The 12,976-nt window shown below is 34.8% G+C and overlaps 1 protein-coding gene across 1 annotated transcript in view; it reads left to right on the top strand.

Annotated features, from left to right (window-relative positions):
- The first annotated feature begins 7,503 nt into the window (after positions 1-7,503).
- Positions 7,504-12,976, top strand: part of LOC106472531 (putative inorganic phosphate cotransporter) — a 45,569-nt gene continuing 40,096 nt past the window's right edge. Inside the window, exon 1 of the mRNA XM_013933184.2 lies at positions 7,504-7,754. Coding sequence (XP_013788638.2) covers positions 7,614-7,754 — 141 coding nt within the window. The 5' untranslated portion in view covers positions 7,504-7,613. The remainder of the gene's footprint in view (positions 7,755-12,976) is intronic.

Here is a 12,976-nt window from a genome sequence, read left to right as displayed (position 1 = left end):
GTGTTTATATGATTCACAGCGAACGTCGATCAATCAAGATCTTTCTTTTCTACAAGAAATCAATTGCGTAGAAGTTTAAAATGGAAAGCTTCACTTGCATAAATTCAGGTAAGTACATGTATGATGTAAAAACTTGTTGATTGGTCGGACTGTTTGAAAATATTGTTTTGTCAGTACAACTACAAGTTAGAGAGATGGATAAAAAGTATATATAAGTTTATCGATTCAAAGCTTTTAAGTGAAGTATACAGCAAACCCATAAGAGCTTCAGGTTTTTCATTGGAACATTATATAAAAAATGTCATCCGTATTGAGCTAAGTGTTGACGAAACACGAGTTGCAAAGAAAACATTTGATAAAAGAAACATACAACACTGTTATCAAGTCATGCTGCTAACGAGATTCAAAGAGAAGATGTAAATGAGAAACATTTAGTTAGTTTATACTCTGGGTTTCCAAGATAGTAAGAAGTTCAGTTAAAAACCAAAAGTCAATGAGATACTAATGTTTTCCATTTTTTAATGTTTTTATTTATTTATCTCGTCTATGTTTTATTGATAATGAACTCGATGTGTTTTTGGTGTTGCATTCAATTAGTTGATCTTTTAAATTAATTTCTTTAAGGGTTTGGAGTCTTTGCTGACCAATCACTCCAAGTCTTTTTTCAGACGAGACGCAATCAAATACTATTCATGTTTTGCTTTTCTTTTATTTCCGCTAATTAAATATTTTTCAAATAAATGTATCTCAAATGTGCCTCAAAAATTAGCTGCTACTTCTATATGAGTCATTTAGCACAAGGCCCAAGACAGAACGGTAAATTATGTTCAGCGCTCAAACCTACTGTCTAAAAGCTGTACATTACATGTTACAAAAAAAAGATTGAGGATCTTTGCCATCCAGATGATAAAATTGATAGACAAACTTATTGTTTTGTGCTCTTCACTCATCTTTGAAGCATGCTAAGCAAGGAACTATCTATGTATTAGTTTGTCTTTGACATCTCTATTTATGATGGAAAAACCAAATACTCATAATCAATAGTAATAAAGAATTTTATGGATTCACCTTCTTGGGCTTTATGGAATAGGAAGACGTTTCGGTCTCTATAATCCATAAAAAAGATCAGATCTGTTAACACCTACTCAACTTAAGGCTCTAAAATAAGATTAACACACAAAAATATTACTTTCCTGAATTGCTTGACTTAATGGTTTGGTGAATTATCATGAATCATTATCAATATTAGAAGACAACTTCTAAACAGCTTGCTACTACTGACACTAGAGGTTGACGATTTCCTTGTTGTGTTTAAAGTGTGTATTCCATATAATACATTTAAACACAACAAGGAAATCGTCAGCCTCTAGTGTCAGTAGTAGCAAGCTGTATTATATGGAATACACACTGTTAAACAACATGGTAAGTTACAAAACTGAAGTAAAGCATTCTATACGAAGAACTCTGCGGATTTTCAATGTTTTTCATTGAGTCCACTATTTTGTTAATTCTGGATTAACTTTTTAATCAAACTGTTATGCTGTAGATATGAGTTTCTGAGAGAAAGGAGTGTTTTATGACTCATTTTTATTAATAATATTAAACTCTATAAAATAGTGAATTATTTGTTCTGGAACTTTTATGTTATTTTCTTTCTTACTAGTTTTCAAGCAGGTCTGTTTATATATTTTGTAGTTGAAAATTTCTTCCATTAAAATCAAGTCGCTGAATGCTTTGGTTATAAAAATAGCTCATTTGTGAAAGTAACCTCGCTTTAGGTAAATATAGAGATCGAAGTAATAGAACATGAAGAACTTAATTAAGAACGGCACAACATAACAGCGAAAGTAATATCACTACAACTGTAATCACATTTAATATCCCAGCTCGTCTTGAGGTTAGCCAGTATTAAATCAATTTATAAGTTTAGAACCCTTTTGATCTTGAAAACCGTAAAACCATAACTCCGTTGTGCGCTCATCCACTAGTGAGCCCCTCTTTGAATTCAGAAATGGGTTGACCAAAGAGCGGCTCTCTTTGTATCAACATCTATTGATGGCGCATCGGGCGTTTTAGTCGCTTTAGTTGGGACATCACGATCGTCGGAACTTCCCCTTGTGGTTTCAGAGAGTCGGCTGCACGTGCGTTCAATCCCCTTGTTGTATTCTATCTGCTGCATTTAATAAGCTCGTCACCGTTTTATCATTTTTTGTTTAGTATGACCAAGCATTTAGCATGGTTGTGAACACCTCCACTGCTGTACATTTTCACTCGTATAAACAATATATCCTCAGAGTGTACTATAGTTAGGCTTATCTTGCAGGTGCAAAGTGATGAAACTTGATTCTACTAAACTCCACTTCTGAATAAGTCCTGCGTTCAATATCATCTCTATAACAATTGAGCTAAAGTGATCTTATCATACAACTTACCGGTAAACTTTAGGACATCAGCATTTAACAGTGAGCTTAACCTCAATCCGACTGTTCGGCGGAAAAACGACAAAGACTGAGATGAATGTTTACTTGTACTGTTGATCATTGGTTGAGCTAGGAAGACAGACTGCAGGTGCATTTTCGTTAATTACAGTGTTGCAACAAGAGTCTGTGATACACATATACAGTCTATACGCTTTGTAACAGTTACTTGCAGATTATAATAGAATAACCTGATGAATCTGTTGAAAACATAATTTCAAGTTCGTCGAGACGTGCTCATTGTCAAAGAACACCATTTCAAGATAATCAGAATTCGTTACCAGTATTTACATAAATATGAACAATTAATACACATATGACAATCAAGTTATAGAATTCACTAAAATTATTTTGTTGTTGATTGTTCTACAAATAAATCATTAACCTTTATCATTTTGTTTTGATGTGACTTTTCCTATCACCTAAGCTGTTTGTGTACACAAGAGGCTAAGCTAATCCTAACTAAGAAAGGTTTTGTTATTTACATGTTATTTGTTATTTTCTTATTTATTTGTTATTTAACTATGAAATCAGTAAACAAGGCCTTATATTGTATTAGAGAATTAAGCTATAACCAGAGTACAAAGAAATACATTATATTAAAAAAATCGAGTATGCAAGTGACATGACAACCACAACCGATATAAAGTCTCTGAGGAACGGCATGTATCAGAACAAAATTTTGAAATTGCTTGGCGTTATGTAGGTAGTGTGATGCTACTGAAAACGGATCGCTCTTTGGAAGGGTGTGTAACAGCTTTTATAACGCAAACTATTTATACTCTCAGATCATAAAGGTGTGTTCAGATTGTGCATTGTTAGTATTAGAATTTCGAATAGTCCGAAGCCGAGTTAACCAATAATTTAAATTTAGTAGTTAAATTGTACTTTGGATTTAGTATTTAAATATATGCCGATATATTAGTCAATTTGCGATTTTTGCCAACAAGATTAATACACACCGTTTTCGTTTTTAACACAAATACGTTTTAATATACACAAAACAGTACAATTTACAATAACAGTTATTACAAATAGTTACTACTAACAATGATTTATAAACAAAAGTTTCACAAACTTACAAACAATATAAAGTTTTTTTTCTAGTCTGGCGCTCATCGTAAACCCTCGATAAGATATCAAGGAAGTTGGTTGATGTAAGTATGATTCGCTGGGAAGCTAGCTATCTTTGTCTCCTTGGCCACACACGTTGTTTTCCACTGTTGAAGTTGGTAATGTTTTTGTAAAAAATACTAATGTCTGATGAGAATCCACTGAAGTTAAATGATTTGTAATGTTCGAAATTTATAAATATTTCTGGTCAAATATCTTAAATTTTGCAATTGATAAGCTTTCTAAAAGTCACAATTATAGCTTTCAGAGTTCATAGTATGCTGATTATAGCGAACTAATAATAGACACTCTCTGTCGTGTGGCGTTAGTTATATTTATAGCATGGGAACTTTTTCTAGAAACTTCAGCCATACGTACCAATACTAGTGTTAAAGCGTTTACATACACGCATATATTGTTGATTCTTACTATCGAGAATCTTCTACAACTTTGGAGAACAGGTTGGAGTTGCGCTATACATATCTATCACTACAAGCTATGCATGCTTTTGAATATAAACTCAATCTAAACAACGTCGATATTAAAATACATTAAAACAAATTCGTTACAGTGATGTTGACTAGCTGCCTTCCATTTTGTATTTCACAGCTAGATTAGATTAGGGACAGCTACCTGACGAAATGAGCACCACCAGGTAAAATCTTCCTGAGATCTCTGATGCATCAGCATTCAAGGTGACCCAATGGTCATAGGCAGGACTTAAAGAAAAATCATATTTAAAATTTCTTTAAAGCTGTCAGTAAATGATCAAACCATTGATGTGGCACCATAATAAGGTTTCACCCAAAGCTTGTACAAAAACTAAGGCAAGCATAAAAATCAATAAATGTATAATATATTCTCAAGGAGTAATAGGTTCTTAGTAAAAATAATGTTATTTTTAGGGATAGGCAGAAACATTTACAGCTCTGCAGAAATGAAAATATAACCTTTTTATTCTTCATGAATTACATAAGTTAAATTACAAAATGAGAAAATATCAATTATGAAATATAATTTGAGTTAAAATTGTTGAAAAATAGTAAGAATTAATTTATAAAATTTATCTACAAATTTTATGAAGTACAGAAAAAATGTGAAAAGCCAGAGGAATCTCTGTCTTCAGACAGTGTATAAAAATATATCCTACAGGTATTGCAACAGCATTGTTTAAAATTAAATTTAGAAAATAAAAGCTTTGTTTACCTGTTGCAACAATATTGTGTACATTTTTCCATACTTGTTATTCCAGACAATTCAGTTTTGTTTTACATATTTATAGGTGTATTTGTGACAATGTTGGGGCCTTAAATGTTGTATCGGTAACTACACAATTAAAAGGGAAGTGAATACTCATAACTGATTTTATTTATTAGGAAAACAAGTACATTTTTTCGTACATTCTATTTTATTGTTACCATTTAAATCTATCATTTCTAAACTTTCGATTGAATATGTAAACTCACTCAATAGCTAATGTTGTTTTCTATAGTTAGAATATTGTGAACTAACTTTTTTTTGAAGTTTTAGTGCTTATTTTAGAATTTGAAGAAATTCTAAAATGTCCGTAATTAAAGATGTTTTTTGGTGTTACCATATTTTTAATATTTATTATAAAACTTCATTTTCCAGTTGATGAATAAGCTGTAACTTGTAATAAAAAGTAACAAAGGTGTTTAACTTCTCCACATTAGCTACAGTAATGTTTTATTTTTACATGGATTTTCAGTATTTGTACATGAAAGAAGAGACTTCCAATATAATAATGTAGTATCTTAGATTAATCAGTGTTGACATTATAATCCTAAAGTAACCTAAATAAGTCAAAATTAAAATAATGTAAATATATTACTTTAATTATTAGCTCAGTCATGTTATAATCTAGTGATTTCAAAGCCAAATCTATTTGTAGTAATGTGATTGATCTGAAAATAAAAAGAGTTAAACATAATTTCTAAATTTTTAATTAAAATTAATAGCTATAATTATATTTAAAAACATTTAACACTGATAAACAGGATGCCTGATTTCAACATGTCTGTAAAAGGTCGTTATTATACAGGTGTACCACCTATGTTTTCACTTATTTTAGATATCAACAATGCAAAAAAACATCTTTCTTATGAAAATTCTGGTTTCTAAGCAATGAAAAATTGATTCTGTATCAAGACTGTTATAGGAGCTGCAAGTGCCCTAAGTACTATTATGATGAAAACAAGTCTGAAGTATTTATTGATAAACTACAGAACTGAATAATTAATTCAAAAATACTATAACAGTATGCAAGTTTTGATTCTAATAATTACAACCTGAAATTAAAATCCCCCATAATTATGACCTCATGTACAGCTGAAATCTTAATCTTACTGCAATACTTCACATTAATTTCATCGGTTTCATCTGGTAGTCTGTAACAAGTTCCCACTAAAACCTTCTTCCTCTATATTCACTAAGAGAAACACAGGTTCACTCTCATTACTGTTATGTTTGATACACTTAACCTCAACAGGAGGTAACCCACATATAAAGTCAATTCATTCCTTTGCTCATCCTACATATTAACCTAAGACTAGCATTCAGCCCTAGTGACTTAATTGTAATTTCATCCCTAAAGTTAAGTGACAGCAGTATCCCTGACACAGTTGAACTATTGCTGTTTTCTTTAAATGTCTTTATAAACCCCCTGTTCTTGTAAATTAACTCCTCTGACTTATCCTTCCCTATATCATAAACCTTTATGAGCTAAACAGAGACTCTATCACAGCTAATACACTTTACTATATCACTTTCTCTGTCAGTTATATTTTCCATTCCTGCCTCTGGATAGCATAATTTTTTTTTCTCTCTATTTACCCATCAGACTATCCCATCCATGTGCTGTACCAAAGAATTACCTATAGTTATAACCTTAAGTTTTATTCCTGTCCATTGCTGTCCTTGTTGTTTTCCTTCCTTCACATAGTCCTTCATCTGCACAAGCTAAAAGCTGAAATCTGTTACTTAATGTAATCTGCTCATTATAAATAGATCTACCACTTCTAGCCTTAATAATACTGTTTCTAACTTCCATAAAGTATTTTTTTAAGCTGCTGCATCCTAGCTTCCTTAAAAGTGCATGCCAGTCCCAAGTTCCCAAGTAATATTTGTAGTTTAATAATATAGATGAAGATGGTTGACAGACTACAAAACATTTTATTTACAAGGTTTGAACACTTCAGAATACACTAATTCTATCATCAGTAAAATCTGAGTATCAAATAGAACTGGCTGTTCATTACTTAAACTCAGCTAATTATCCATTCATTTACATGTTTATACCACGGAAAACAATATTTCATATAATGATTTCTCTATCATTATTACAGGATCTTCAGACCTTGAACTCTATATTAAAGAAATTTTACTCATAGACTGCCCTATTCTTAATGATTTCCAAACCTCCTTAGACTTAAAATATTCTACATTTACACGCTTAAAACTAAGCTGTTTGTTAAGAAGAGTTATGATTGTCTCATGGAACTTGTAATTCATGATAAATTTGTAATATATTCTATAATCTGTTGCTTTTTTCCTTTTGTTTACCATTTTAGTGATATACTGTTAGTTATTAAATATCTGTGTAATACTATTTTCATGTATTGCTAAAGATAGAATAAGTGTATTCCAAAATGTTCAAACCTTGTAAATAATATGTTTTGTCAACCGTCTTCATCTATATTATTAGCCTTCATTTCCCCCATCATAAATCCATTGCCAGTATTTGTAGTTGCTTTACCTGTATTGTTCTTTGGTGATAAATGTACTTAGGAGGTGAATCTTAAGTATTTTGTTTCATTTTTTAAAAACCCTGAGCAGATGTACTAATTTCATTTGAAAGATAATTTTTTTTTCTCTCAAAACAATTTTTTCTCCTAAATATGGTGATTACAGGATGGAGAGTTTGTATGGGATGAAACTCAGCAGGGTTTGATTCTTGGGTCCTTCTTCTTTGGTTATGTCGTAACCCAGCTTCCTGGTGGACGTATGGCTGAGAAAATTGGTGGAAAGTGGCTGTTTGGATTAGGAGTGCTATGTACAGCTGTTTTAACACTCTTGACTCCTCTTGCAGCAAGGCTCAGTGTGGGAAGTTTTATTGCAGTTAGAATTCTTGAGGGCCTTGGAGAGGTTTGTTTAGTAATGTGCTGTTTAACTTTTTCTTTTCTAGGGAAACATCATAATTTAGAATGTTAAATGTCTCTTCATATGGCAAGTTGTGACTCAATTGCGATTGGTTCACTAGAAAATACACGTATTTAGCTTCTTTAGTAAAAACAAATTAATACACACCATTAATTATTTAATTCTTTTCTTCTCTTAATTTTTTTGTGATTTATGAAATGATATTGTCCTGTATATACAAAACTGTTGGAATTAAATCCTTGTTTTGAAAAGATAGTTTAATATATTGTTTTCCGAGAAATCTTACCCCCTCTCACATAATAGCTTTTCTCATTCAGTTCTGACCTCTATATCTACACATTTTTTCACTTGCCTTGAAACTCCTACCTATTCCACATTCTTATGTGGTTCAGTTGCAAATAAGCATGTGACAACCCTCCACCAATAGGAGCACACACACTCTCCTGTCACAACTGGCTCCTTCTATACTGTAGAACCCAAGCTTCACTTCTCAATTTGGCACAGTAGTGTTAAGACGTCTTACAATTTTCTCTCACTTTCCAAATTTGAACTTGTTATTTTTTGTGCTGTTTAGTTAACAATTGCCTTCATTGACTTTTCACTCTCCTTTATACAGTTTGTGATTTTTTTTCTACATGGGAAATTCACCTCAGTTGAACATGTACTCTGAATTTCTCATCACTACCACAACAGTAATTAATACTTCTACAGCACCTTAACCTGCTGTGTCTTAGGCTTCAAGTTCTACACTTTTGGCTGAGGAGGTCTTGTTATTAGTTTAACAGGAGCTTCAATCCATCATGTGGTCAGCTGTATCTCCTGAGCCCAGACCAGACATTCCTTTTCCTGTAGAGTCTGAGCATGACAATGACAACTTGGAGAACCTTTTTCCACCTCCTGTTGTTTTATATGATTCCTATTCTGCCCTCCTACACTCTGCACCTTCCTCAGATTACCTAGTTTTTCCTCCTCCTTCAGATATCAAAGTCCATGCTAACCATTTTCTGGCACAATTGCATTCTGGGGATAGCATACCCCATCTCCCTCAAGCTTCAGATAACTTTGCTTTGTTAGATCCTGACCACACTCATTCATTACCTCTCCTCCATTCTTCTATCCACTTCTTCCCTGCAGGGTTTTTAGAGGTTATTCGTTCCCTTATTGTTTCCATGTTGGCACATTTATCCTCCTTGAACCTTTCCCTTCAAACTTGGCCCCTTTGTTGTTGTTTAGATCTTTTTTGGTAGGGGTGCATTGTTAGCTCGTGCATTTACTCACATCCTACTTACGAGACCTAAGAATGGCTCTATTGTTACGTAGGTCAACTTTTGGAGGTCTTCCTGATTCTTTGGAGTCATGGGTAGAGGTTGCTAGCCATCACTTCTCCATCTCGTCTTTGGTTTCCTGCCTATTGCAGCCTTCACCTGCTTCTCTTTGCTGGCCTTTTTCTTCAGGCACTTTACCTGTTCCTCTTTCCTGCATTCAACTGCGAGTCATCAGATTATTCATCACCAAAACACAAGTTGCCAATGGCACTGGTGACTATCCCGTCGCTTGTGGCAAAGTAGAAGCACATTTGGCCAGATTCGTGCATCTATGGTACAATTTCACTTCAGATCCTTGGGTGATTTGGGTGTTGTCAGAGGGTTTATCCCTCCAATTGCTCAACCTTTGTCCATTGTCCCCTATCCCAATATTCTCCCCTCCTCCTTGGGATTCCACTTCTTGCCAGTGTCTCGCTACAGTGGTTCAGACTGTTCTTCTCAAGGATGCTATAGAACTTGTCAGTTTTCCCTTTCCAGGTTTTTACTCCAGGCTGTTTGTAGTTCACAAGAAAACTGGGGACTGGCATCGAGTGATAGACCTTTTATGTCTCAACCATTTCATTGACTTTCCACGTTTTACCATAGAGTCATTCCTCACATTTTACTGGGAATTTACTCCAGGTCTGTGGATCACAAAAGTGACATCTCAGATACTTACCCACCCATCCCTATTTTCCCATCATCTAGACGGTAACTTAATTTTGTCCACAAAGGTCAGATTTATCTATTCCATGCATTACCTTTTGGGCTACCATCTACAACCTACATTTTGTGTCAGATAGTCAGAGCCTTTGCTCTACTAATTTATGGATAAGGTTTGCATTTCCATCATTATATGAATGACTGGCTGTTGTTAGCTTGATCCCAACAAACAGCTCATGAACACACTCAGTTACTTCTTGAGGAAGCAATTTGTGTGGGATGACTCATCAAATTGGTGAAGTACTTCTGTATCTCAACCAAATACCTCGTCCACTTTGGAGTATTTTGCAATTCCTTCCTCAGTCCGGTCCAGCCTTCTCTTCATTTAAGGTCAATGAAGCAACTGGTACTCTGTCTGTATGTGAAGTTCTTTTTCTTTTGGGGACTTGGGCTTCCATGGAAGCCCTTGTACCCTGGGGTCATGCTCACATATGCACCCTTCAGTGGACATTGCATGATCAATAAAACCTTGTTTGGGTTCTCCTAGACTCAGTTATTCTTCTACCTTATTCACTTTAGGTCAATTTCACATAGTATCTCAACAGGGACAACACCATAATGGGCATTCCTCTTCAGTCTCCATGGCCCAAGCTAGATCTTTTTATGAATGCTTCTCTTATAGGTTGTGGAGTGATTATGGATTCTCAAGAAATTGTGGGTTGTTTGTCTTCAATCAACAAAGCAATGCACATCAACATCCTAGAGCTTTTTTGCCATCTGTCAGGCTTTTGATCATTTCCTACTTTAATATGAAGGAAGGTGGTCATATAATCCATTCTGACAATTCGACAGTTGTGTTTTATATCAGTTAACACAAACTGCCAATGGTACTGTTGACCCACCGGTTATGGTCTGATGCATCCTAGCCACTCTACACGATTGGGCACATCCAACTCTATATTGAATGTGCTCCTCTTTCTCTGCTCGATTTAGTGACATATCTTCACAATGGGTTAAGAGTATACCTGGTTCAGATGGGATGCTGTTTCCCATGAGTGTGTTCCTCTTACAAGAGAAGTCACATTCCATGGGCATTCTTCAAATGTTTTCTGAAGGGTGCTCATCTAGGTAAATTTTGCACTGGTCCTTTCACTAGGTCAATATGGGATTCTAGCTATTATGTGTGCAGAAGTGAAATATAATATCAGAAGTTAATATTTTCCTACACTGAAAATATAATTCCGATTAATATTGATCTCCTCTCACATTTCCCATGCTTTCAGTACTTCTTTTCTGCTTAATCTTCAATTGAAGATTAGGTTCTACAGTATAGAAGGAGCCAGCTATAACAAGAAAGTGTGTCATGTCCCTATTAGTGGAGGATTGTCACATGCTACAATGCAGCTGAACCTTGTAGAAACATGGGAAAGGTGAGAGTTGGGAGTTTCAAGGCTAGTGACAAGCGATACAATTTATGCATATAGAGGGCAGCACTGTATGAGGAAAGCTATTATGTGAGTAGAGGTAAATATGTGGCAGAAATATATTTCCAGTGTAGGGTAATATTAATTTTTATGAGTTAAGTATTTTAAAAATGTTCTGTTAAATAAAGCGTTTATGCAATAAAATATATTTAAAATATGAATATTATTTTCAGAAATGCTACTCGCCTCTCTGCATGAAAAAGAGCTATTACCTTGCATGCCTTGCATTGTAAATTTTAGCACATGCCACAAGCTTTGAACATAGTTCCTACCCTTACATGTGTCAATTTGTATTGCAACAGCCTGTGATGTAATCATAATTAAACTCTAGCCCTCCACCAACAGAGGATTATGTCTTATTGTTTGTTCTCATTGTTTAATCAAACATATGGAATTCATTTGTATTATTTAGGCCTATGCAAAAACAAAGTACCTGGCTCATTTTATTTCATAAAAATATATCTTGAATTCTGTGACATTCCTCATATTTTTACAAAAGAGACAGATTAATAGGATTATGCACATTCATTTTTCCACATTTCTGACATCTGAAACTTTGACATTCCTTTGCAAGTGTCATCCAATACTTTTATAGGGACTGGAGGCACTAACTGTCAGTGATAATACCACCATTGTGTGCCATGTGGTTGGTTCCATTCTGATCTTGGATCCAGAATTCCTGATCTTCTACTTCTGTTACCTTAGCTGAGTCTGCTCGATCTGTTAATGAGTTTCACTACTGCTGTTACCATGACTGGCATTGCTTCTAGTTTTCTCTTCATATCAAGGATCAGATAATCCTTCCTTCATCATTTACAGCTTGTATTCCATGGGCATTTGTCTTTTGTTTTCTCTTTCTCCAGTTACTTTTTGCTAAATCTCAAGCTTTCTGGAGCTGGGGTCTGCACAAACTTCTCCTCCTGATATTGTACATACACAGCGTGGTCACAAGTAAACAGACCCCACCTTTTCAGAAAAAATTAAATTTTTCAGTCATATTCACATGAATTGATATATTTATAATTTAATTAATATCTATTAGATCTTCTTTTCGCTTCGTGGAGTTCGTTGATCCTTTGGGGCATCGTGGGAATCATCTCATCAATTTTAGATTGTGGGATTTTCGCCCAATCTTGCTTCAAAACTTGGAGTAGATCGCTCTTCGAAGTTGGTTTTTTTGGTTGTTTCTTGACTTGCCGGTCGAGTATGGCCCAGAGGTTTTCAATGGGGTTCATGTCAGGAGATTGGCTAGGCCAGGGCAACTTCTGGATACCATTTTCTCCCTGCCACTTTTGGGTGTTTCTAGCAGTGTGACACGGTGCTCCATCTTCCTGGAACAACGTTGTGTTCTTGTCCACCAAACCCGAGGAATAAAGTGGCAAGAGTCCTTCCTCCAATATTTCGACATATTTCGCAAAAGTTATGTTGCCAACACACTCCACTAAGCTCGATCTCCCACCAACCCAAACAGCTCCCCAAACCATCATGCTGAAACCACCATGCTTCACAGTTGAGCCAAAACTCTTGGTGAGGCACTCTCCAAACCCATATCCTTCCACTGTCCGAAAATTGAGCGAATCTTGATTCGTCTAAGAACAATATGGTCTTCCAAAAGTCCAGAGGCTTGGTCATCATATCACTTGCCCACTTCTTTCGTCTGACTATGTTGGCAGATCTTAATAAGGGCTTCCATGTAGCTGCACTGCAACGATAACCCTATCTGTGGAGAATCCGTTGAACAGATTTCGGGCTCATC

Source organism: Limulus polyphemus, unplaced genomic scaffold, assembly GCF_000517525.1.
Source record: "Limulus polyphemus unplaced genomic scaffold, Limulus_polyphemus-2.1.2 Scaffold5407, whole genome shotgun sequence".
NCBI classification, from domain to species: Eukaryota; Metazoa; Arthropoda; class Merostomata; order Xiphosura; family Limulidae; genus Limulus; species Limulus polyphemus.
Note: the sequence above shows the minus strand (reverse complement) of the source record. Positions and strands in the feature narration are given on the sequence as shown.